This window comes from Leptopilina boulardi, unplaced genomic scaffold (assembly GCF_019393585.1).
Source record: "Leptopilina boulardi isolate dan_hultmark-lab unplaced genomic scaffold, ZJU_Lbou_2.1 LbouV2_216, whole genome shotgun sequence".
Lineage (NCBI taxonomy): Eukaryota > Metazoa > Arthropoda > Insecta > Hymenoptera > Figitidae > Leptopilina > Leptopilina boulardi.
This window is the reverse complement of record NW_026137770.1, coordinates 3,981,997-4,009,943: the sequence shown is the minus strand read 5'-3', so window position 1 is coordinate 4,009,943 and position 27,947 is coordinate 3,981,997. Positions and strand designations below refer to the sequence as shown.

General features: G+C 30.2%; 1 protein-coding gene across 2 annotated transcripts in view; it reads left to right on the top strand.

The window, feature by feature from the left end:
* Nucleotides 1-21,139, top strand: part of LOC127279401 (protein kinase C, brain isozyme) — a 39,987-nt gene extending 18,848 nt beyond the window's left edge. The window contains exons 3-14 of one of the 2 annotated variants that reach the window (XM_051301734.1): nucleotides 3,549-3,631; nucleotides 3,840-3,951; nucleotides 4,207-4,335; nucleotides 8,060-8,213; nucleotides 10,270-10,498; nucleotides 12,258-12,389; nucleotides 14,627-14,800; nucleotides 16,249-16,340; nucleotides 18,798-18,999; nucleotides 19,255-19,443; nucleotides 19,659-19,799; nucleotides 20,648-21,139. In XM_051301734.1, coding sequence (XP_051157691.1) covers nucleotides 3,549-3,631; nucleotides 3,840-3,951; nucleotides 4,207-4,335; nucleotides 8,060-8,213; nucleotides 10,270-10,498; nucleotides 12,258-12,389; nucleotides 14,627-14,800; nucleotides 16,249-16,340; nucleotides 18,798-18,999; nucleotides 19,255-19,443; nucleotides 19,659-19,799; nucleotides 20,648-20,800 — 1,790 coding nt within the window. In that variant the 3' untranslated portion in view covers nucleotides 20,801-21,139. Of the gene's footprint in view, nucleotides 1-3,548; nucleotides 3,632-3,839; nucleotides 3,952-4,206; nucleotides 4,336-8,059; nucleotides 8,214-10,269; nucleotides 10,499-12,254; nucleotides 12,390-14,626; nucleotides 14,801-16,248; nucleotides 16,341-18,797; nucleotides 19,000-19,254; nucleotides 19,444-19,658; nucleotides 19,800-20,647 lie in introns of both variants that reach the window. The other variant, XM_051301733.1, reaches the window with a different exon arrangement.
* The last annotated feature ends 6,808 nt before the right edge of the window (nucleotides 21,140-27,947 follow it).

Here is a 27,947-nt window from a genome sequence, read left to right as displayed (position 1 = left end):
TTGTCCAAACGACATCTAGACAAAAAATGTGGATTTCCTAATCAGGGCCACATCAGGCACGGCGTTTCATTCCTTAATAGGGCAGCCTGATCCGGCCCCAATCTATGCCCTGGCAAAATTTCTGCACGAAATGCATTAGGCCCAATCAATCTACACATATTTAGAGGCTACGCAAAAGAAAAATTGACTTACCTTTATATAAAATTTAAAAAAAATTAATAAAAATAGATAAATATTGAAAAATAAACTGTAAAAGAATCTGTAATTGTCAAAAACGACAAATTTTATGAAATATTTTTTTTGGTTACTGTGCGTTTGATTCTGCAGGTAAAGGGATATTTCTTTACCGACAATATTTATATTTATTTATTTTTATTAATTTTTTTAAGTTTTATATAAAGTTAAGTCAATTTTTCATTTTTTTAGCCTTTAAATACGTGTAGGTTGGTTGGGCCTAATGCATTGGATGGATTGAGCAAGCAGTCGAATTGTCCAGATGTCGTTTGGACAATTGGCTTCCTCGATTGTCCAAACGGCTTGCTCAATAATTCCTTTTTTACTGGGAATACAATTGCAAGTTCTCATAGTCTTGAATGGCAATTTTTCGATCAATTTTCACGTTTAATAAAGGTAATTCGTTACGATAATTTTTTCTTGTCGTATCGAATGTTGTGGGTAGATATTGATCCCATTCTAATTGTAATTGATACAATTGTTGCATAATTATTTTTGTTCTCACGATTACGGGACCCAATGGGCCTAGGCGGATCAAATAATTATGCGATTTCAGAAAGCACATTTTTTTTGGGATTTTATCCGGAATTTTAACTTTTTGAATAGAATATGTAATGGTATGCATTATAACGTTAGATTTTAATTTATTATTGACTTTATTTTATTTAATTTTTATTTATAACGTTCATTTTTATGGGCGAGATTAACGAATTTTAATTTAATTATTTTATTATTATCTTTTCAATTCAATCTACGTCATCTACACTTTTTAATTATTAATTTGCCAAGACGCCAAGTTATATTATGGAAAATAACTAAACCAAGAAAAATAGTTAAATAACCCGAAAAGTAAATTTTATAATTCTACTTAGGAAAAACTAAAACCAACTCAGGAATTCTATTGTTACTTTACAGCAACAATAGACCACGGTGAGGGGGGATAAGGATAAACACCATTAATTAAACAAAATTTATAACATTAACACTATTTTTTAATAATGACTTCAAATTTTAAAGAAATTAAGAAAATGTCAGAAGGCCGAATAACAAGATTTAAATTTATTTATTTATTTAATATACTTTTTAAATAATAATGAGATCGATTCAGAAGAAAAGCGACTCATAATACTATACATTGCACACAACTATGCTGTACGAACACCAGAATGAGAATGAGAGAAAATGGTTGACGAGACAAATTCGAAAGCGTCGTTAAACAACGGCCTCTCTTCTCGGTGTCAATCAGATTAATTAATATTTTATAATATAATATCCGCTTTCAATAATTGATACTCGGTCGTTGGTAACGCAGATCCCTGTACTATTTGTTGTTAAATTGATTGATGGCGAGAAGTCCATAGGAAATTGTCTGCCAGTATTAATTTGATAGATCGGCAACAGAACAGCAATTTCGTCTTCCTGATGCTCTTAAATATTCGAGACTCTCATCCAAATATATACACCAGGAAGTTCTTCCCTTGATGACTTCAATGATAGATAGTGATGTCCTAAACGTCTTTGTGATCCGGCGAGAATCCTTAAGGCCAGGTCCAAGTCGTGTCAGCTGTTCCATTGAAACTTCAAAGGAACAGCTGACTCGACTTGGACCTGACCTTAATGCCTCGCAAGAGTATTCATAACAGAGCGAAAGAACAAATCAAAATCGAATTTATTTATTATAGGTCGACTATTAATCTAACGACTTTGGCAAGTTGGTTTATTAAAACGTGAATTTGATTCTTTAAAGAAAATTATGTGAGTATTATAAGACAACAATTTTTTAATTTATAACATTATATAGCCATCATGGCTGGATTCCTACCCTGGTGTAATTTATTTACAAAATTCATTATAATTTATTATTTTTGAGTTATTTGTACGCGACAAAATGCCGCGTTACAGCATATAATACTCGCTTCGAGGTAAGATTTTGCCTCGTCTTCAACTAATTGTTTTAAAATTCGAATTGACAGATATGAAGGAGAAGATATTCCGCACGTTACTGTGTTTAAATTATAAGTTTTAATGTTGTTTGTCATCAAGCAACAAAATTTGGTGAAATTTTCTATCTGAGGAATGTAATGCTATTTACACCGATACATTTTTGATATATCATCTATGAACGCGTATATGTGTGAGGGAAACCGAATAAGTATCGAAATAAGATCTTCTTGTACAGTAGGACCTACCATAAGAATGTCATTTAATTAGATATCATTTGACGTTTTATCTGGGTCTACGAGACGAATATTATATAAGGAATTTGAAATTCGTTTTTGTTTATGTATCTAGTTCGTAGAATGATAGCGATTTCATCAACTAATAAGAATTAAAAATTTAATGTAAAATCATTTATGCAAGATTTGATAAAAGCATTCACTGAATTATTGATACATGATTCAGTTTTGTTTACACCACTAATTGCAATTGCAATTTTATCGAGTTTCAAAACTAATTTCTTAACCATTCATTTTGTCAACATTCGCGCATAAGTTATCATTTGCTGAAGTGGTTATTGACTGCTTATATTGAATCAATTGCTCATTTGTTAATTTTTCTCTATGCAAAAGGGTATGATGCTTACCATTACATTTTTTACATTTATGTCCTGTACAATCTTTAATTTGATGATTAGATTTTAAACAATTGAAACCAAGACTAGCCCTTTTAATAATCTTAGCTCTTTCTTTTACTGTATAACATTTAAAAGTTTTTCACAATTTTGAGTATAATGCTCGTTCTTGCATAAATAACAATATAGTTTTCTCGTCTGTGTTGAATACGTGAATGTTTAGGTTGTATCTGTCGATTGTCGAGGATTAGGTCGAGATTTAACTATTGAGGAATTTTTTCTTTTTCAGGTCGGATAACTTCAAGAATTTTTAAAAAAGGTTTATTTAATGCTCAAAGAGCACAATAGTGTTTATTCCTTTCGTCTAGATTCATCCTATATAGATTTTGATATTCCTTTAGTGACTTGTTTTATTTGAAAAAGGGCTTTAATACGATTGTTTATAACTTATATCAGATCATCATAATATGTTTCTAAGTATGACAGGATCGTAAATATTTAAGCTTTTGAGTATTGCGAAAGGATGGATTTAAAAGAATCTGCAAAACCTGGCCAACGTTTGTAAAAACCGCTGAATTAAGCAAAATAAGTAATTACTATACACATTAATTAGTCGCCAGGGTATTCAATATACAACATTAGAATATCTAAAGATACTAAAATGGAATATGTTATATTTTAATTTATTATTCTCTCCTATTAAGATTATTTGAGAGGAATCTTGATATATTGTTTGTTGCAGTATGCAGCTTTGTTGTTCACAAACGTTGTCACGAATATGTCACGTTTACTTGTCCTGGAGTTGACAAAGGTGCTGATTCTGATGTAAGTAAAGTATATACACATGTTTTCGTATACTTTATAATTTACAAAAACAGATTTTAGTGAATTATTTATGGACAACATCTTAGTAAAATAAAAAAAGTATAAATTTAATTGATATTCTGACTATAACTTTAGTAGAAATAAATATTTTCAAATCGTCTTAGTTGCAGATTATGTCATTTTTAACATGTGATGGCATTTCTTATAGGCTGTAAGTGCTCCTCACAAATGGGATGTCATTACTTACCTTACGCCAACGTTTTGTGATCACTGCGGATCGATGCTTCATGGCATTGCACATCAAGGTTTAAAATGTTCAGGTAATAAAATAATCATTCAATAACCATATTTTTACAAAAGAAAAACCTCATCTTATTTCTATGAAATCAGTTATTTGTTCAGTTATTTGTAACACAAGGACAGTAGTATCACTTTAACATCACATACTATTTTTTATCACAGTGACACCACAAGTGTGATTTTAGTGCCACGATTTTTCATATCAAAAAAATAGACTTAAAATAATCAAAAAATCGTTCTTATTCTAAAAGCTTATTAATAATTTGTTTAAATAGCATGTGATATGAATGTTCACAAAAAATGCCAAGAGAGTGTACCAAATCTTTGCGGCTGCGATCATACTGAACGTCGAGGCAGAATACAGTTACATATCACTTGTGTTGGAAACAAACTCACAATAGAAGGTAACAAAAATAATATATAAAATAACTCTTTGTGCTTAGATTTTTATACTTGAAGCTGGAAATTTAATTTTTTAATGGTTTTCGATGTTATATGATACTTAAGTCCATGAAGTTTTTCTTTATAATAGGGTAAAGGCACCAATTGGAAAATATAATTTAATGATCAGATCTTAAAAAAAAGAGTACAATCAAGAGACAAGCCAATATTATATCTGTACTGAAAAAAAAATTTATTTGATTCAAATAATCGTTGACTTGACTATTATCAAATAATTATTTATTTGTATAAAATAATTATTGAGTCAATTAAATAGTCTTTGATTCAAATACAGAAATTATTGGTTCAAATACGATTTATTTAATTAAAATAAAAAGTATTTGGTTGAATTAACTGTTTATCTAATAATACTGCCGTGTTAAACAAAAACTTACGTGACATTGTCGCTTAGGTTGATTTTGGTGCATTTTACTTCTGAAATACCGACCAAAACAACAATGTCACTTACGTAAGTTTTTGTTTAACACGGTAGAATACTCAAGGAATCGAGTTTTTGATTCAAATAAATTTTTTCGAGTTCTCATTTATATAAATTTAACAACGTTTAAGTAGATTTAGATACCGTTGTAAAATTTTGTTTTCTGAACTTTTATAGCATCTTTGAAAACGTTTTAAAGTGGTAGGGGAGAGCGGGGCAAAGCCGCTGATGTAACATTTATTTATAAATATTTTTGTTATTACACCTTCAATTGACGTGATTTTTTTTTCTATTTCATCTAAAACTAATTAATAACAAATTTCAATAGTAATTATTTAATTTATTATAAGCTTGATTAATTAATTTAATTATTTTCAAAGAGATGCAAAAAAACGGCTTTGCCCCGTATGGCGGGGCAGCGACGTTTTTGCTTATATTTTTTGAAAGTAGAAAATTATAGCCGTTAAAACTGTACGAAGTTGCAGTAAATGACCTAATATCTTTGAAACATAAGTATTTTATACATTTTTTAAAGAGTTTTAAGTTATTTTATAAAAAATATCAATACTTGTATTTTTAACCTCACATTTTGAATTTAACTCTTCACTTTTTCGTTGAAAAGTCTACTTTAGCGACTGTTCAAATTCAAAAATAATTTAAATAACGGCGCAAAAAAAATATTATGCCCAAAACAGGCACAAAAAAGACACTTTTTCATGTCAATGGCGAAAAAAATAATTTATGTTCTAAATGAAATATTATTTTAAAATTATACTATTTTAATATATTATATAATAAACACAGATTTTTTACATAAAAATAACTAATTTCCTTTATTTTATTTGATTTTGTGAAATAATGTAACATGATAATATAGGAAATTTAAGATAATAACAATAGTAATAAAAAATAATTAAATTGAAATATGTAATTTTTGAAAATAAATAAAAACAATTATTTAATATTATTTTATTTAATATTAATTTATTAATTTTAATTTATGTTTTGGTTAAAAAATCAGGTTAATATTTGTTGACATTTGATTCATGTGAAGTTAGAAAAACTTCAAATATGAAGGTAATGCAGATTTTCATTTTCAACTGTTTTTACGAAACAGTTTTTAAACGGCTTTGCCCCCAATGACATACATTTTTTATTTTTAAAATTTAATTTATTTAAATAAAAAATAAAACCTAAATTTCATGCAGATCGTGTAGATAAATGTTTGATTTATTCAAGCAAAAAGTTTTTAAGACCTAAGTGCTTAAAACAATTTTTTAAATTTGAATCTTCGATCAACGAAATTTTCATCTCTTCCTTGCAAAAACTATTTTTATGTTATATTTCCTAATATATTTAATATTTTTTAGCTGTTTCTTTTCCAATCTATTGCTTTAATCGTATTAATAATAAACTGTTAACGAAAATTGTAATAGATTAGAAAGAAAGAAGATATTTCAAAAAACGCCTTTGCCCCGCATAGCGGCTTTGCCCCGCTCTCCCCTATAAGTTCACCAAAAATTAAATTTTTCTTGTAGTTAAAGTTTTCATTAATGGTAAGTATATTTAATAAAATACTAGGTACAACATTATGATCTGAATTACTAAACTATTTTTATATCTTTTAAGATTTATTGAAAATAATGAAAAAAAAGTCAGTCAGTTTTTTTTACATTTATATTGAAAAATGCAGTCATTGAATTACTTCGCTGAAAATTGAACCAATCTTGTCAGAAAATTTTTTTAATATAAAATAATTATAAATGGAATCTATTAATTATGTTTTCTTGCAAAATAAGTCTGTTTGAATTACTTCAGACTTCACACAGAAAGATTTTGTATCTATTTTACTGCGTGTCATTAATATTTCTTTATTTAACAATATATCTACATTTTTATTTTAATTAATCTATTACGAACTGCATCATTATGATTATGAATTCTCTTTAAGAGAATCAATTCTAGGGCAAGAATCACATCGTTCATTTGAAGGCGATTTTCGAGTCATTAAATGGCAAATTTTTAAAGGATTGCCACACATAATTGTTTGCAGACATTATTCATAAGATGACAATGCATTTCTGCTCTGCTAAATGTGAACCTGGATCACCAGCAGCTATCCATTGCTTTGGACTCAACAAAAAAATTTTGCTAATCCTATTTTTATTTTTGGATACTCTTGCTTAAAGAGCTTATAGAGTTTATCTATATTGAATTCTCTTACCGTCATTTAGTTTTACTGATACAAAATATTTTTTTCCATGCATTATTCTACTGTTATCTTCTCTGAAATAAAATGGTTTTACCAAATTTTCATTTTCATCTGGTAACAGTCGTTCATTTAGAAGAGGTAGTGATGATAAAATGCCATATTTTTCAACCAATTTCTTCACATTTTTTTCCTGCCCTCTAGAAGTTGCAAACTCTTTTACAAGCTTTTTCTCATTCTAAGATTTAGGTGCACAAGTAAGAAACCAGATAACAATCGTGCGGTGCACGTTACGCACTCGGCGTGCGAGTCAGTCGATGGATGGCATAACGTACGCATATCGTATTCACGAAGTGATGGCTGCACTAGTGCATGCACAGTGAGTAGCATTTTGATTTCACTAATGCGAGTGAGTTCTCGCACGTGTGAAGATATCATGAGACTATGTAAAATAACATAGACATTAGTCAAAGTTGTTTTTTCAGATTTCTCGCGTACACCTTTTTTAAAGGTTTTTACGTATTCTATTCCCCACGTTTTAACCCCACTTCTGTAAAACTCCGAAGTCCCCAAAGTTGCGGTCCGTAGCCGACTTTTTATTAGAAGTATTCGCATTTGCCTGACCCTTTCTTGATCAGAGTAGAGGGAAACTACGGAAAACCTCTACTGAATACAGCCGGTTTATTGACTGTCGAGTCATGAATGTACATTTAAATAGTCATCCAAAAGCACACACATATCCTTAACGTCAAACCTCCCGCTTAGTATATCTCGATTGCAGCGAAAACACCAGGGCTATGGCGGTCACCCATCCAAGTACCAACCGTGCTTGGATGTGCTTAACCTCGGCGACCCAAGCCAAGGCGCTTCACCGCCCGAGCTATACTGTCGGTTTAGTAGATTCTTCTTTTAAACTTCATAATTCATATACTGAATTTAAGTATGCGATGTAAAAAAAATAAAGAATTATTTTTAGGCTGCAAGCGCCATTTTAATTTAACATGAGTTGTACTTAAGTGTGATTAACATTAATTTGCAGTTATTCAAGGAAGAAATCTTATTCCCATGGATCCAAACGGGCTTTCTGATCCATACGTGAAATTGAAACTTATTCCTGATTCAGACAGTGTTAAAAAGAAAACAAAAACTGTAAAGGCGTCATTAAATCCAGAATGGAATGAGACACTTAGTTTGTAAGTATCTACAAAATATTAATTATTTACTTAACGAATAGAACTTCTACAAAAAATAATTATATTTCATTTAAATTCAACATATTCATTAATTCTTACTCATCATGATATCAATTTGTTTCGTCGTCCGACTTGTCTGCAGTCTACTGGTTCGTAACTGACTTACTCCCCAGAGAAGGATTCATTCTGCAAACGTGGATATTAATCAACCTGATTTGAGAAATTAACTTTTTAAAAGACAGAGGCAATTTTACACGCAAATACGATTGCGGGCCAGGAACAAGCGAAAGACTCGGGTATATTTGCAAACTCCTGGAACGCAAGAAAAAATACTTATCCTTTTCCCTCAAAAAAGACTCGTATTTATCAAGAAGTAACTCATGATTAAGAGAATCCACTTCGAGACTTAAACACCACTACACGTCTATCAAACTACATAGTCTTCAAAAAATGATTAAGAGAATCCATTTTGAGACTCAAACACCACTACACATTCACGAGATCATGTACAAGAGCAACAAGTGAACATGTAAAAAGAATTGGAACAACGATCTTGTACAAGAACATGCATATATGTTTATTCATGGTTACTAAAGAAATCAAGTTCACGAGACCGTGCTCGTATACTCGAACAAGTTCGTGTCCCACACAGCACTGAAACTTTGCTGAACATTTATAAAAGGTTTAAGTCCAAACTACGGAATTTTTAGTTGCAATTTTTGGTAAAGATTGAATGAATATTAAAATGTCCGCCATGATTAAATGTTCTGAGCAAAAGTTGAATGAACATTTAAATTAAATGTTTAGCGCTAAGTTCAACTGAACATTTAAAATAAATGCTTTTTTAAATGTTTTTAGCGAAAATATTTGTGAAATTAAAATAATGATTCTTGATATTTTTTATGGAAAACGATTAAAATTCAAATATACATTGAGTACCATATTTGAGAGGCTAACAAATGCATAGCTTAGCCGTAGATGCTTTACTTTAGTACTGCGCATCGTGTTAAGTTATTTGTTTACCGAACATTTAACGAACATTATATTTAAATGTTCAGTCAACTTTCAAGCCCAACATTTAACGAACATTTAATTTACATGCTTAGTCAACTTTCGATCCAAACATTTAATCATGGCGGACATTTTAATATTTATTCAATCTTTACTAAATACTGCTACTAAATTTTCCGTAGTTTGCACTTAGACCTATAATAAATATTTAGTAAAGTTTCGATGTTGTCTGGGGTGTAAGTTCATGTACAAGATATTAAGTTTTCCCTTACAGTTTAGAATCAAAATCTTTAACGCACGATCTTATACAAGTAGGTACACGAGTGAGCCTGATTTCTTTAGTCATTATGAATAAATATATGCATGTTTTTGTACATGTTCTTTTATAAGATCGTTGTTCCGATTCTTTTTACATGTTCACTTGCTGCTCTTCTACATGACCTGGTGAATGAACATGTGCAAGATCAGTACACGATCAGTACATGATCATGCACAAGATCGTGTATACAATCCTGTACAAGTTTTTTCAACCGGGAGAGAAGGGTCCATCCCCGCCATCCTGTTTGAGCCAAAAAAGTACCAACTTAAAAATTGAAAACGAGATATGTATTGAACCTGTTTCTAGTCTTACAGTGTAGTTTGGTATACATATAGGTAGGGATAAGAGTCTTTTATAAAACGAAAGTTGAACACCTTCTAAACGGTCCAAAAAATTATGGCCCACACTTGAATAGCATAAAGAAGAATAGTCAATGACAAGCTCTGAAGCATTTTTTATAAGAATCCCAGGAGTTAACACCACACGAATAAATCACCCTTAAAATCGAACTCGTAGCAACATTCGCAGTACTAATCGATTACCATGCGAATATTGTAGGCAATATTGATTCAATATTGACATAGGCGAAGTTGTAAAATTAATTCAAATTTTCGTCATGATATTCGTATATTTGGTTTAGAATCCACATTACACGACTCATATACGTCAGTTCTAATTCCTTAAAGTTTTGGTTTAGTAAATTAATATACAATTTCTTAATTTTAGTGAGCTCAGATCTGAAGATAAAGACAGAAGACTATTGATTGAAGTATGGGATTGGGATAGAACATCACGTAATGATTTTATGGGTTGCTTGTCATTCGGCATTTCAGAACTCATAAAAGCTCCTGCTACAGGATGGTTTAAACTACTGACACAAGAAGAAGGGGAATTTTACAATGTTCCAGTACCTGAAGAAGGGGTGGATCTTATGGAGCTAAAATCAAAAATGCGGGTTAGTGCAAAGTCCAATATTAATACATTTTACAGTATTAATACTTTCAAATACTAAGTATTATGTTTGGCATAATTTCTAATATTAAAGAAACAGTCTTGTTAATTATGCATATTTTTAGTGCCTCAGAAATGATAAGATAAATTATAAATTGAAAAATGTATACTCTAATCGGGATAAAATAATTGTGTTTATTATTGATGTTAATTTTTTTAATATAAACTTTTATAATACTGTTTGTTACAGTTAATTAGTAAGTTCCAGGCACATGTGGCCGATATTTATATATGTCGTAGGCCGATAGATAATTCTGGCCATTAGTTAAAAGCCTAGTCAATTTGCTAGTGGCTGGTCAGTAGAAGAAATCTAATTTATATATTCTCTGAACGTCTATTTACTTAGAAATATCAGGCCGGTAGCTACTAGTCTAATGATACTTAGCCTATTTTTTTAAGAGCGAAGTGGAAAATCTGTATAACCCATAGTATCCAAGGCAGATACCTGGAGCCCGGTACTCCGAGGTTATGTGGGGATGACCGTTCTTGTTCTGGACGACCCACTAAAAACCACACCCTTTGGCTGAACTAATCCTCACGCTACGGAACTGCTTATCAAGATTTAAACTTCGTAGGTAAAGGTTCTTGCGAGAGTCTCCATGGCTTCTTCGAGGGCTGACCTAAAGACTCTTCTAGCGCCGTGGTTGAGAGAAACCTTGTCGCCGGACTTCGCTTTGCACAAGAAGCAACTGGGACTGCTCTTGCAATCTGCAAACTTATGATTGGCTTCCCAACACTTAAAGCACGCAACCGATCAGTCTGCTTCCTTACAGATTACCATGAGCCTGTTTCTTATTTGGCAGCACATAAAGCCAATCTTATGGGCACCAATTCCTCCAGTCTGGCAGCCTCTTCTTTGTCGGTGAAAACAACTGCGAGCTTCATCTCTCGCTTGTTGGGTCCTAAGACCGTCACCTTCCTACTTCATGGCTTTCCGAGTTCTCCTTCCAGCGCTTCCTGGACTTCTGCTTCATGAGTAAGGAAATCCAGGTCGCGGCTCTCGAGTGTAACCTTCCGATCCACCGTCTGCACCTTACCCATGCTGCCAACAGCCTTGATGTCAGGATTAACTTCCTTGCGGAGCTCTCCCAACACATCAGCATACGTCTTACCTGAAGCGACTCGGACAATGATTATTAATTCTCTCGAATCCTTTATTTTCTTGGACTTAGCCTATTAGAATAAACACTTAAATTTAACTTTGAATCAGTGTAGGTTATGAGAAGAGTGTCTTCAGATTGTCAATCGTGGAATCAAATTCCTCTGTAAATTCCTTGGAATGTTCTTGTGTGGGTTTTACATATATTTTTGTGAAGGATCCGTAAGGAACTTGTGTGTAATCTTGCATGGTTTCTTAAATTAATTAATTTTTTTAACATCCTGCACTGAAAGAGTTTTTATTAAAAAAAATTAAGAAAAATTATAACGTATTTCAAAATTGGGTCACATAGAAACCTGCGAAGGAAATTATATACTAACTCGATATACGATTCCGTAAGTCATCCATTATAGAAATTTTTAACAGGGATACATTTATGAAAACTTCCTATATACTTCTTATACATTTTATGTAAATATAAACTTTAACCCTGAAAAGAAGTACTTCAAAACTAGGTGGATGAAATAAATATTTAAAACTACAATAACACAATTATGCCTTTTTAATTTGAAAATTAAAACAAATTTGTATATGTTTTAAGCAGAAGACTTCAGTCACAAAGAAATCAACAATGACTCAAGACAAAGATGTACCTCACAATATGGGTAAAAGTGACTTAATACGAGCAAGTGATTTTAATTTTTTGATGGTTCTTGGAAAAGGAAGTTTTGGAAAGGTATGGAAATATTAAAATTAGTATTGCTTTTTTAACAATAAATTGACGTTACGAAATGCAAAAGTGTTTATCACTTTTCTCATAATTTAATATTTGTTTTACAAGCAGTTGAGTTAATTAAGAAATAGTTACTAAGGCTTAAGTATTCTTTTGAAAAACACCTGTACAAGTTCAGTAGCCGAACTCCTACCGGTTCTGTTCAGATAAATTAATGCCTAGGGAGTTAATCTAATGTTAACTCAATTTTGAAATTGATTTTTATCTTCAAAAATTTTACTCTTAACTGGGCGAAATTAAAGGCCACCTTGGTAAAAATTCCAGACTAATTTGGAAGTAGTCTGAAACAGTCAGGTTTTTTGTCAGGTTTTTGTCATCCAGAATTAATCCTGCTAAATCGAAAATTTTCCCGATTTGTGTAACTAGTGAATTTGGAATTAATTAGGCCTAATTCGAAGTCAGTCCGATCAAACGTAATTATTGAAAGAAAATTCTAGATTTACTGATTACGCAGGCCAGTTTAATTAAGGATTCAATAAAAGTAATTTTACATTTATTAATTGTGTATGACCCGATTAATTTCGTATTAGATCGGATTTACTAGTCACACAAACAATACTAATTTTGGACATTCAAACTAATCCGAGATAATAGAAACCCGACTCTAAACCGAAATGTTTAGAATTAATTCCACACACGGATTTAATACATACAAAATCTTTGATTACACCAGACTCAATCGGATTCAGATTTTTTAACGGACTCAATCTATGTAGATTGTATGAAAACAGTCCGAAAATGATATGAAATATTCTGAAATGAGTGCGGACAAAAGACAAATATGAGATAAGTCCGAAGTAATCCAAAACTTATATGATATCAGTCCGTAACAATTCGATTCTAGGTCGATCAAAAAACTTAACGTAAAATGAGTTCGTAAAAATCCAGAATTTATATGCACATTGTTGTGGACTAATACCAGATTTTTAATTATGATTTTAGACCTGACTTAATCCGGATTCGTTACACGCACATTGCCTACTAATTCGGACTCCTTTCTAATTAAGATTTTTGTTCAGAGTGCGACTTCTGATTTTGTACATATTAATTACGACTTTTTCCGGAATCATTTCAGAGTAAGATTTTTTACCACATTAAATCAGAATTATTTTGGACTAATACCTGGTTTTTCACATACAGATTTTAGATTATTACGGACTTATGTCGGATTCATTTTTTGACAGTACTTAATCCGCTTACTGTTTCTTCCGAACTAATTGCTGACTAATACGTATCATTTTCGGATTGTTTTCGTACAATTTTTGAACTAATACTGTATACTAATACTGTATTTAATCTGAAATCAGTCTGGAATTTTAACCAGGGCAAAGCAGAATTCCTGTATCCGTTAATTCATTCGGATTCGGCCTTAACTCCTTAAATTTTTCACAATGTATGTAATTCAATAAAATGTACATGAATTTTTTCCAATTTCCTATACAGGGACTGAGCAGAATTTGTAGGAGTTCAGATACTGAACTTGCACAGAAAAATTTTCAACATCTTGTACAGTGCTTTTCAACAGAATACACTGTAAAAAAGGGAGTTAGATTGATGCTAAGGGACTTAATTTTATGCTAAGGGATGTTATCTAGGATTACAAGAAAAATTCGGAACGATTGAGATCAGAAAGAAACGAATAAATTTCTGTATAAAATGCTTTGTGTATTGTCACTGTATTTTTGAGCGATTACATAACAATTATGAAACAATTTTATTGTTACGTGAGAGATCTTGATGTCTTATAATGTAACTGATACATCACAAGGTTATGCAATTGTTATATCACATTGTTTCGAAATAGTTACGTAACAAATCATAGCACTTTTGTTATGTAACTAATATATTACTTGCACTATTAGAAATCAGACTCCAATTTTACACTAAAAAAATTCAAATATATATAGTTTCAATCTCGTAAAGTGTGAATGCTTTTAGAAATTGAAACTGTATAGTTTTAATATTTCTAGTATGAAATTGTAATCCGATTTCTAAAAGTATGGCAATAAAACTTTTATGTCATACTATAATGCTATCGTAAAGCGTTATTTTTTGTTAGTTAATGGTCACCTAACATTATTCCAACAGTGTGATATAACAATTTGACCTTTTCGTTATGTAACACTTACAGAGCGTTTTTGCTGGGACCTCATTTTCGAGTTCATTTTTTCATCTTCAAGGTATTACTGGCAGAGAGGAAAGGAACAGATGAACTATATGCAATCAAAATTCTTAAAAAGGACATTATAATTCAAGATGATGACGTAGAATGCACAATGGTCGAAAAGCGAGTATTAGCTCTTTCAAGTAAACCACCATTTCTTGTACAGCTGCATTCATGTTTTCAAACAATGGTAAGGGCTATATATAAATAATATAAATTATTTTCACATATTTTATTGTTCTAAAGACGAAATTAAAATAGATTATGGAAAAAACTGGCAAAAATAATTCATGTTAGGTAATATAATATAGTAATATATGGGTGTATCTCTGAAACTTTTAACTTTTCAATAAAGAAAATAAAAAAACTTTTCGCAGTACAGTATTGATACTTTGTCTATATATAAACTTCAAGTACCAAACTTTAAAATTTTACAAGTGGACAAATAAAGCGTACTATCTTCAAAAAGTTATTAATCATTCAAAAATATAAATTATTTCTAACCTGTAACAACAAAAATCCAACAAGTGGTTGCTTGTTACGTTAAAAAATAATTGAAATTAGTTGACTTAGTCATAAGTTATTTTGGTGTACCAATTGTCTTATTAAAAAAAAACGGTAAACATCAGGATACGATCGAAAAGGTTAAAGGTGAGGAGCAACTTTTAAAAGCTTATAACTTTTTTAAAAATTAACAAAATATTAATTTTTTATACATAAATGTGTTCTCCGTTTAATAAACTTTAAATTAATGTATCTTAGAATGAACAATATTCATTCTTTACAAAGTTTAATCATTTAAAGCGTGAAAAAGTTTGGTAAAGAACAAGTAGACATTGTTAAATGTTAACATAAAAGTTAAAGGTTTCAGAGATATGCACATATATATAGAAAAATTCTTAGCAATCATGTTTTATGGATTTATCTCGGTAAATATTAAAAGTTTCAAAAAATGATTTAGTCAAAAGTTGTTGATTTCATAAATATTTTTCATATTTTATGTATTTATTACTAAAAATAATTACGATTTTGAAGACAAACTACTGTCAAGGACACCTAGATCCACTGCAACCTTTTTCAGCCACCAGAGAAAGAAGATTATTACGTCGAAGACAGCAAAGGAAAAAGATTAATACAATTTCCAAATACCAGGATAAAAAAATTTTCTCATTTCCATTATATTCCATTAATATCAATAAAGGATTCTGACAAACTTTTAAACTAGAAAACACAAAATCAACTCCTTTCCCTCCTTTTGTTCTTTCATTAATTTTTTCAACGTTTCATAAAAAAGATACTCATTAACTTAAATAAAGGAAAAATAGTTATAAGAGATTTAGATAAAATGGACATATAAAAATATAACAAATATTATGCTTTCTAGCCATTATTATTCAGATAGGTCTCCTTGTTAGTCAGCAATTGTTTTCTGGCAGTAGTATTCCCCGTTATGAGTTTCAGTGGTCTCCTGCACGTTAATAATTGACTCGACTACAAGTTGATAGGTCTGAATATAATGATTGTAATATATAATTTCACAAAAAAGTTTTCAATTTGTAAAAAGCACCATTTTATAAAAACGCTTTATAATATAGATATTAAAAAATAATTATGAAGCTTATGAATTCTTTATTGCAGGATCGACTCTATTTTGTGATGGAATATGTTAATGGCGGTGATTTAATGTTTCAAATACAGCAATGTGGAAAATTTAAAGAACCTGTTGCAGTGTAAGTATAACAAATTTTTTTTTAATTTGCGAAAAATATTGTCACATATTTTTAAAAAACTGAATATTTTTTCAATTTTTTTTACGAGGAAAGTGTAAAGTCTGTATAACCCTTAGTATCCAAGTCAGTTACTTGTAGCCAGTGCTTCTAAGTTATGTGGAACTGACCGTTCTTTTTCTGTTCGACCCACTAAAATTTCAGGAGCCGGATTACAAGTGTGACTTTTCGATTTGTAGACTATACCTTACCCATGCCTCCAATCGCCTTGGTAACCTCTACGTCCGCATGTCTTACCTCTTGCGATTATAATTAAATAAACCTAGCATCTGACCCGACAATTAACACTTTTTACACACAAATTTATGAAATCTTAAAAGGGGATTCATTAGGACAAAACGTTGATGCTTCGACGTTGAGGCAGGCCGGATTATCTTACACTTGCTTACCATGGTGCTAAGCTGCAACTCCTCACTGCAAATCACGCATTAAACAAAGTTTCAATTAACAGTATTTATTATATTTAATAATAATAAGAAATTATACAAAAGCCCGATTTGCGGTTGTCGCTGTCCCAAAGGCTGTTGCCTAAAACTTGAGTATTCAGCGACATCCAAAAAGGAATTCAGCGTCACCAAAGGTGTGTTGCTTCTTTACCGAGCCAGAGGCGCACCACTAGAGGCTTCTTAGAATAGTCAGTTGCCTAATATTTTTTCTGTAATAATCATTATTTTGATTAACTGGTTTTGTTTTGCTCCCTGAATAAACCTGATACATCCTACATCTAGGAATCGTACCCCTATCCACCATCTGGGAGGCGCCTGATGGGAACCATACATCACCCGATGACCCCACAGGGAACATTTGTTTAATTATAAATAGCCATAATTAAATTTTAAAATTAAGTGTATAGTTATGGAAAAAATTTCTGCATCTCACAATCAGACGTAAATCTGAAATCCCAAGTGCTGAGACAACTCGTCCCTAATGAATTGCCTCATCTGCCGTGTTACGTATGAAGTTCGTAACGTCTTCTTAATACATTATTAATAACTCCTTAATACAATACTTAGAAAAGAGAACACATTATGAAATACAGAAAACAAATAACACATTATATGAAATGCCTTTAGAATTTCTTGGAGCTGTCCAAATGATTATATATTAAATGTTAATATTCAATTAATAAACTAAATTTTAAAGAAGACTTATTTAATTCTCATGATGAAATTGAGAAACTAAGTGACTTAATTTAATACAAGAAACAAAGGATGATGCAATAGACTGCTACATCCGAGGTATGACCATTCAAACTGAATTGGAACACTACCCCAATATTGCAAGGTTGCAATAAAATCATTGACAACAATAAAGTTGTTAAATAAAATATACTTTTCCCCACCAAAAGTCAACTTAATAAAATCAGTTGACACACGAAGATCGAGGTCTTTCAAGTATGGTTTTCGAGTGAGACAGGTGGAAGAACCCCTTAGATTAGGGTTGTTTGGAGTCAGTGTAGGAGTGTCGAGAGAGAGAGCTCAGTTTGGGAGCTTGGAGTTTTGAGAGTTTGAGTCTCTGAGTGAGAGACTCTTTGAAACAAACCTCTAGTTCGAGGTTGTTTCCATTTGGAGTTTTTATTTTGAGCTTTTAAATTGGAGTTGTGATTTTTTTGGGTTTGAGATTTGATAAAAGAGAATTTATTTTTGAGTTTGAACAAAAAGTATATAATTGAGTTTTTAAGATCAATTAGTTTCGATTTGAGATTGAAAAATAAATAGTAATTGAAAAAAAGGTTTATGTTTTATATTGAGTTTGAAATTATTTGACATAATTGTTTGAGAAAAAAAGGGAATCGAGTGTTTTGAAGATACAATTCTAAGGAATTCTAGAGATAATTATCATAAGAGTCAAGAAACTCTAATAAATTTCACAACACAATATTCTTACACACATATTACATTTCACACATAAAATTGTATTTAAATCAAATTGAAGTTGTTTGAACACATAATTTACTATTGTATGTATCATTTGGGTTTCTTACACAATATATATTTATGTACAACTATTTAAATATTTGTTTCACCTTTTCTTTCAAATACTCCTAAAACCAATTGTTCTTTAAATATAGAATCTCAACCAACTCACTGAATAATAGTAAGGTAAGGAGGGGATCCACTACCTATACAATTTAATTGTCCGAAGGGTAACGTGAGGTAAAGAATTAAGATCTTTTAGAGTTTATTGGAAAATATCAATCTTTGATTGATACAGTTAAAAACTCATTTTCCATTTTCAAAATTCGTCATTAACATGTGTATTCAAAATACAAGTTCGTTTCTCGTGCCAATGACTGTGTTCCTCCATTAATTCCAGAATTAAAAAAAAAAATTTTTCCTCTAAAATTGAAAAATATGTATACTCTAATCATTAAATTTAATTATCTGTTTTTTTGTACAGATTTTACGCTGCCGAAACTGCAATTGGATTATTTTATTTACACTCTCGAGGAATCGTTTACCGTGATTTAAAATTAGATAATGTGCTCTTGGATCAAGATGGACATATTAAAATAGCTGATTTTGGAATGTGCAAAGAAGGCATAACAGGTGATAAAACTACAAAAACTTTTTGTGGTACTCCAGACTACATAGCTCCAGAGGTAAAAAATTAATAAATATATTGTTTTAATTGTCTATAAAAATTTTATATAATTAAAAATAATATAATCTTTTTGATATTTATATAATAAAAGAGTTTAGAGTATAAAAGAGTCATGTTTTAATCAATTTGATAAAAGAAGAGTCATTTTTCTGTGAACTTTTTGTATGAGAACGTGTGAGAACTATCGAATTTAATTAGCAACAATTAAAAGTTGAGAGTAAAAAATTGAATTATTCAAAAAAAATTTTTTCAGATTATCTTATATCAACCTTATGGAAAATCTGTTGACTGGTGGGCTTATGGAGTTCTTTTGTATGAAATGCTTGTTGGTCAACCACCTTTTGATGGAGAAGATGAGGAAGAACTATTTGCAGCTATTACTGATCATAATGTTAGCTATCCAAAAAATTTGACGAAAGAAGCAAAGGAAGTCTGCAAAGGAGTAAGAAACAAAATTTGAAATATTCATTAATTTTTTTCTTTTTTAACTAACATTCACACCCTAACAGGACAAGGAATAATAGAAAATATGAAAAGAAAAATAAGGAATATTTATCGAGAATTATAAAACTTCTTAACTTAGACCACAACTTTTCAGATGATAATCTTTAAATGTCTGCTTAAAAAAATACCTAAATTTTCTTACACTAATTTCAGTTTCTTACGAAAAATCCAAACAAGAGATTGGGCTGTGGATTGCGAGGTGAAGATGATGTTCGCAGTCATGCATTTTTCCGTCGCATTGATTGGGAAAAAATTGAATATCGAGAAGTTCAACCCCCTTTTAAGCCAAAAATTGTAAGTATAAAGAGGTTATATGATTTTATATGTAAATATTTTCCGCAGGTTTTCTCGCAACATACTTGACAGATTGAGCTACAATTTTATGAAGAACTGAAAAATAGTACAATGATTCGTTGTCATGTACCAGGGTATATTAATATTATGTTAAAAAATTGAATATTAGGAGAAGTGACCAATCGTATTGCCGCCACATTAAATTTCCCTCAAATATGAAATAATTTAACAATAAAAAATTTTTGACAAAATATTAATACTCTGGCATATAACAGCTATTGTAATTTATAAGTTCTTCATAACAAGTTCTTCAATCACAACAATCACAATATAATCTTAAGTGAAAGTGCAATTGAAATGTATATATTTAATAAGCTGAGTTAAACTTTACTAGTAACTCTATAGAAAATCCCTGTATAAAATCTTCAAAATTTTCATGAACAAGTTCAGTAGCAGAACTACTGTCAGTTCTGATCAGCTCCTGTATAAGAAATTGTATATGTGCTGCATAAGGATTTTGATCAAGTTCATGTACATTTCTTGAGTTATTTATGATTCTGTACTTGTTCATAGAAAATTTTAACAACTACATCATATAAAAATTAATTAAAAAAATTGGTGGACAAAATTGAATTTTTTAGTAAACATTAGTTAACAGTTCATCATAAATTAAAATAAAAATATTTACTATTACTTTTCTAATGCAAATTTACTAATATATTAAAAACAAAGTTTTAATTCTTTTTTGTTAACCCTTTCTGTTAACAAACTGATATATTTATTTAAGCACAGGTGTTTTTTTTAATTTTAATAATAATCTACTCTAAATTTCACATTTTATTTTACAGAAACACCGAAAAGATGTTAGTAACTTTGACAAGCAGTTCACATCAGAAAAAACAGATCTCACGCCTACTGATAAGCTCTTCATGATGAATCTAGATCAAACAGAATTTATGGGATTTTCATTTTTGAATCCAGAATTTGTGCAGCATATATAATAAAAATTTTGATAAACACTTCATGCACTTTACACTTTTCTACAACTTAATATTTAAGTCAATCAGATTGTTGTATTAAATAAAATTTCTTTAAATGTATTATCACATAAGTCAGAACTATTGTTAAAAACAATGTTTCTTCTCTCGTCAAACGTAAAATTATAAGTTATGTGTATATTAGTAATCATTTAAATCATTTTCATTAGATATAGTTGAACATAATAAAATCTTGTTTATATATCCGAATCCTATAGATGCACATTGATTGTATACAAATGGATTGCAATGGATTTTACTTGTTTATAAAAAAATTTTAATAAAAAGAGATCTTATAAAGTATTTTTTCATTTACAGTATATAAATTTAACATTAATGTACCAGTTTTCACAGATAAAAATTATTGCTTTTAATTGCTTAAATATAAATTACAGGTATCGTATGGGAATCTTTTCAACAAATATAACCTAGACAGTTTGAAATGTCATGTGCCTGTGAGGTGTCAATGTATAGTGCATTTCTAAATAATTGATCCTGATGTTGTGAGGATATTTTTTTTAAAACTTCCAATATATTATTATACAAAGAGGGGAGCTAACGAAATTGTCAGCTACTTATGGAATCACATAAGCAAACATTAAAAAAGGAAAGAAAAGCTTCCATTTTTACAGTGAAAATTGTGATGGTCAAAATAAGAATAATATTCTATTCACTATGTATACGCTAATTATCCACTGATATTTGAAATATATGAAAATTCATATATACTATTGATTTGGTTTCTAAAAAATTAGTAATGTCCTAGTTGACAAGTCTGATATAATGAAATTTTTTTTTGTGCGTGTGACATTACAGGATACAATATTAAAAAAAAGTGAAATAGTATGCGCTGACTGTTTGAAATTGATCATTTTTACCCAGGTGCGAATTTTCCGTCGGCCCATGGTTGGGCCAACTTTGCAAAAGTTGGGACAACTTCACCTGCCAAAGGGTGGGCCAACTAGCGAAATGATAACGGTTTACCACCCATTGTCATCGATGGTCGGCCCAACAACTCGTCCCAAGGTTGGTCCAACTCTAAAAGTGTATGTTGTACCAACTATAATTCTCATTGGTTGGCCCGACAATTTGTCCCAAAGTTGGTCCGACAACTTGTCCCAGAGTCGAACCAACTTTAAATGAGTATGTACCAAAAATATAAATAATTAAAAACATGAATTAATTATACAATTAGCACACTGGTAAGTTCTGAAGAATTTTACATATGTCCTTACTTATTAATATTAAACGCAATCTCCTAATACATTTTTGAAAATATCTAACGCTCGCTGGGATCGAACCCCTAACCTAACGCATCGCAGTCTTATACGCTAACCATTACGCTACGCTTACATGGGATTTTTTTTCAGAAATGTATTTGAAAGCTGACTGAAGAAAATAATAGCTTAGGCAGCATTAGAAGAATAAAGAAACAATAATGATGCGGCACGACATACATATTTTAATAAAAAATATATTTAACAAAATTGGTAAACGTTATTAAAAAATGAAATATTTTAAAACTAATGAAATGAGGATTATTCTGAATTTATTAATTAAAAGCTTATCAAATTCTGCATTTAACATGCCTATTATATGAAGTACTTTGAATTAACGAATTGTTAACAAATAATTAATAAAAACAATTTGGCCAACCATAGCGTTTAAGTCTTTTAAACTACGTTTGCCGAAGTTTTGACTGACGGTCGGGCCAACCTTCACCCAGAGTTTGGCCAACCGAAGCATTTAAGTCTTTTAAACCATGTTTCCCGAAGTTTTGCCGGCGGTTGGCCCAACTCTGGTTTAAGTTGGGCCAACGGTTGGCTTTACTCAGCATGCCATAGTTGGCATGCAAAGTTGGCCCGACCTTGGTTACTTGTAAATACCCAGGTTGGACCAACTTTGGTTACCAAACTTCGCTTGCCAAAGTTAGGCCAACCTAGGCCCAACCATCCAACTCTGGCAGCCAGCCTAAATTCGCACCTGGGTAGTGAGAGGAGTGGATGGTCAAAATAAAATTCAATAGGCCACAGTTTTTTTCAAACTTGAAACTCACCACACTTCAACCTTATAACAGTAGCTGTTCTTTAAATTTTTTACAGACTTTTAGGTCTTATAATTTTAGAGTTTCAGCTACATGAACAATTTTTTTTCTCAATTTGTTCCAAAATTAATAATAGAGCCCTTTTAGCTTCACTTCCAAGAAATTTTCAAGGATGAATTTTATACATTTTTTTGTCGGAAAGATGGTAATAAATGAAATGGTTACATGAAACCGATGACTTTTTGGGATTGGCTAAACTTCAATACGCCATCACTTCGGACAACCATTTTCCTTTTTCGTATTTCTTTAATTAATACGATAGAAAGAGAAATAAAAACCAAAATGTCTGACGAAGTATAGGTAAAAGGCACTAGACCGCCAATCCCATTAGTGTCCGACAATAAATATGCCCAACCCAAATTGCCCGACCACTTTATTTTAAATAATTTTATTGAACGAGTCTGTAAAAATCAGCTTGCTGGTTGTAAATTAATTTTTTTTTTAAATTTGTCCTGTTAAACGTGACCGACTGGCCAAATGACCCCAAATTTTTGTTTGACATAATGATTTTCTCTTTGTATATGAAAATAACTTTATATTCAAATAAGAATTAACATGCTGGTCATAAATTTTTTGACTATCTTTGGATCTTCTTGGCCCATTGTCATTAGTGAACTTTATGTGTTTAGTTAAGAATCAAAAACGGGTAATTATTAAAAGAGACTCGGGTAGCGTCAGATGACAGACTTGGTATTCAAATTTAAAACCATTTTTCGAATTGAAGATATACAGTGCCGCTCAGCAGATTTTGCCCACCTTTGAGAATTTTACGCTTGGCGAAAAGTTTTATATTTCGGTTGCTAATAAAGATATAATAATGAGTGAGGACTTTTTTGAAAGCTTATATCTTCTACTTTTATGATATCTAAAACAGTCGACATGAAAAAAAAATTTTTTTATTGTTTAATTGCTCAAAATAAAAATCCAAAATTTCCGGTTTTTTTTGTAATTTTAAAATCGCTGCAGTTTTTAAACTAGTCATCACATTTTAATCGTTGATAAGCCATTTGAAAGCTAATTTTATCACCTTTAAAATGATTCCTTGTAAACTTTAATACGATAATTTGTAACAAAGATATGGACAATTGTTTAAAAAAACTGCACTTTTTTTCAACTAGTCATAACTCAAGAACGATTGAGTTTTGAAAAAAATTGTTGAGAAGAAAAATGTGTCAATATAATTTCAATAATGGCACCCAATAATGGAGCATTATTGGTAAAGTCATGGCTGTCCACGCCGATGCCAATGATTGGCAACCATCATTGGCAAATTATTGGCAACCAATAATTAGCCAATATTAAAAATTTTAATAATAATTTAGAAAATCAACTATTTAAAATGAATTTTTTTTATTTTTATTATTTTTTAATAGTTATTATTATTATTATTATTATTATTATTATTATTATTATTTTATTTTTAATAGTTAAATTAAAATAAAAAAATGGTCATCACAGTATTTATTTATTTATTTATTTGAAACATAACGGGACATGCCCTTTCGTACAAAAGTACTCCTAAATCTAAAAATTACAATAATATATTTTACTAAATCTAGGTAGCCACTTAAGAAATGATATTTTAGTTTTCGTTTAGCAAGATACTACGTAATGATGATGTGAATCGTGTGACATTATTATCAAAGAAATTAATGTCGTTTGAAATCATGTTTGCCTCTCTGCTGAGTCTAGCAATCAATGAATTATTACCATAATTAGTTCTGTGAAATGCCACCGAAAACAATGTATATCGCCTAGAAAACATTCTGGGCACTGATAAATTTATCATAGAGAGAAGTGAAGGACAAAAGATAGCTCCATTCATAAGTCTATACAAAAAAGCTATATCTGCAAAGTAGAACCGTGAATTTAACAATGGTATATTTAATACCGATCTAAGTTCCCTGTAATCATGTGTATGCAAGTCAAAGGGGATATTGAGTAATCTCGCAGCAAATCTAAGAAATTTGTTCTGAACACGTTCAATTCTGATTATATGGAAGACGTAGAAAGGTGCCCAAATGATACATGCATATTCTATAATTGTTCTGACAAGCGTCAGGTACAAAGTCCTGATGGTTAACATAATATGAAAAACTGAGGCACATCTCATTATAAAACCCAAGACTTTAGAGGCTTTTGAAACAGTCTCAGTAATATGATCATTAAATACTAAATTACTATTAAATACAACACCCAAATCACGCACCCTCTCTACTCTCTCCAAAATATGACCATCAATAGTGTAGTTGTTTAAATATAAATTTACACTACCTTTCGAAAAGGTTACAACAAAACTCTTTTTAATGTTTATACTTAAATGATTTTTAACACACCATCTTTGGAGTCTTTTTAAGTCTTTTTGTAACTTCAAAATATCTTTTTGAAAGGTAGACGGATGAATCACTTTATAACACTTGAGGTCGTCAGCATAAAGTAAGAACGAGGAGTGCCTGAATATTTGCTTAATATCATTCATATATAAAATGAACATTAAGGGACCATATTAGTATTAGTAAAACCATTTCTTCCAAAAAGGAGTTTGTCTCAAACCCAATAAATAGGAGAGACATCGGGCAGAAAACTAAAGTCCAGAGCTGAGCCAACAGCGCAGCGCGGGAACATTTGAAAAATTTGATTTTATTAGATATTTTATTTTAAATATGACAAATAATTATCTTAATAAATAATTAATGTAATAAATAATTATTAATAACATGTCATACTTAATAATTCGTTAATTAATTTTTTAACGAAAATTTGACAAAGAAAAATTTGTGGCCGAAAAAATATTACGATAAAGAGAAATATTTTGTGGCCTAAAAAAATTATCACGATCAGAAAATAATTTTTTTACTATGAAAATTTAACAAAAAAATTATTTTCTTTATCGGAATATTTTTTTTTGGCCACAAATTTTTTTTTGGCAAATTTTCGTTGAAAAAATTAATTAACTAATTATTAAAGGTGCTTATATACCTCAAATTTCGATCAGATGAACATTATTTCTGGACCGTGAAAATGCGTGAAAAGTCATTTTCACGGCGGGTATTTTTGAATTGTTTTAAACAAAAAATGTTTTTTTAAGAAATATAATATTAAATAATTGTTTTAATATGTAAGAACACTTTTAAATAGTGATAAAAAGATGATTTGATTGAAAAATTTAGCAAATTTTGCTTTAAAACGTTTCTGCTACAAGAAAGTGTAAAATGACGATGTTTGTGAAATGGTTTGTACAGTGTACATGTGTACATGTTTCTTTCAGTTATTCGAAACAATTAGTTGAATTTAAATTTATTTGATAAACATTTCAACTTATCGATTTATTTTCAGCACTCATTATTTATTACAAGTTAAAAAGAACCGACATAACATAAACAAAACTCTGAGAGACACTAACAAGGAAGAAGCACTGTACAAACCATTTCACAAACATCGACATTTTACACTTTCTTGTAGCAGAAAACGTTTTAAAGCAAAATTTGCTAAATTTTTTAATCAAATCATCTCTCTATCACTATTTTAAAGTGTTCTTACATATTAAAACAATTATTTAATATTATATTTCTTAAAAAAACATTTTTTGTATAAAACAATTCAAAAATACCCGCCGTGAAAATCTGAACTTTAGTTCGCTCAACGCCACAGGGAGGGCGAACATCATAACTGTTTCTCGCAGTTGTGGTGACATTAGATTGGTATATAAGCAGTGATCGAAAATTTTTTCTCGTCGAAATTTTTTTCTGCCCGATGTCTTTCCTACTTATTGCACTGAGAAAAAAACGATGCCAAAATAGCGCCATCCACTCATGTGGGTTCAGCTTTGCTTAAGAACGCTGAAACGACTGTGGGGAACACTGCAGTTTTTGCATGAGTTTTCTGCTATAACTACCGTGTCACATGTCCCGTTCGTTGTGTTTCTCTCAGACGCGCATTTGCGTATATTTATTCATTGTGTCGTTTTTTTCATTATTTTATTATTATTATTATTTTTTATTTATTTTATTAATTAAATTAATTTCTATATTTGTCATTTGACTTAATTTTTTGGTGCATAGGGTAAGGGATACAGTGACCGACACCCTGGGCATACTTTCAACTTTAAATGACATTTTATCGTAATTTATTAAAGATTTAGTTATAAAATAAATTTTAAATAAAAGATTTGGGTTAAAATTTATAGTACACAAGTTTAAAATTAAAAAACACCTTGATAAGAGTTTATAATATTAATTTAAAAATGTATGGTATATGAAAACAGTGAACGACACCCTTTAATAAAATAACAAATATTTAAACTTCTATTTAAGTAACATGATATTTATTAGTATTATCATAAATTTTATTATTCAGATTTAATGTACAAAAAAAGTTGCTTTTAAAATATAATTATTTAACAATATTTTCATATTTATAAAATTTGTAATCAATAAAGCAAATTTTTTGAGGTTAGTTTTCTAGAAAGTATTAAATATTGAGGAAAATATAAACATATAAAATTTTGTATAAACTGTATAAGTTTTTAAATATTGTATATTAATTAATTTACTAGTGATATTTAATTCAATATTATTATTTTTATAGTTATTATCGTTTTTAATAGCAGGTGTCGTTCACTGTCTGGGTGTCGGTCACTGTACATTTTACCCTAAATATATATTAATAAGTTATATTATTATGAAATAAATTATAATTATTATAAAAACATTTGTTATTACTATATAGTAATTAACTATAAGATGTTTAAGAAATGTATTTTAAAAGAATTAAAAATTAATTTTTAAGTTTGTACAGCACTGCCAAAAACTGCTGTGTATTCCAATGCAGAAACTGCAGTGTTCCAATGTCAAAACAGCCGTTTTCTGTTTGCAGTGTCACTAATGCAGAAACTGCATGACTTTACCGCTGAAACGGCGTGCTTTTTTTCTCAGTGTGGATTTGAGACAAAGTCTTTTTTGGAAGAAATGGTTTCACTAATAATGTGATGACCATTTTTTTAATTTA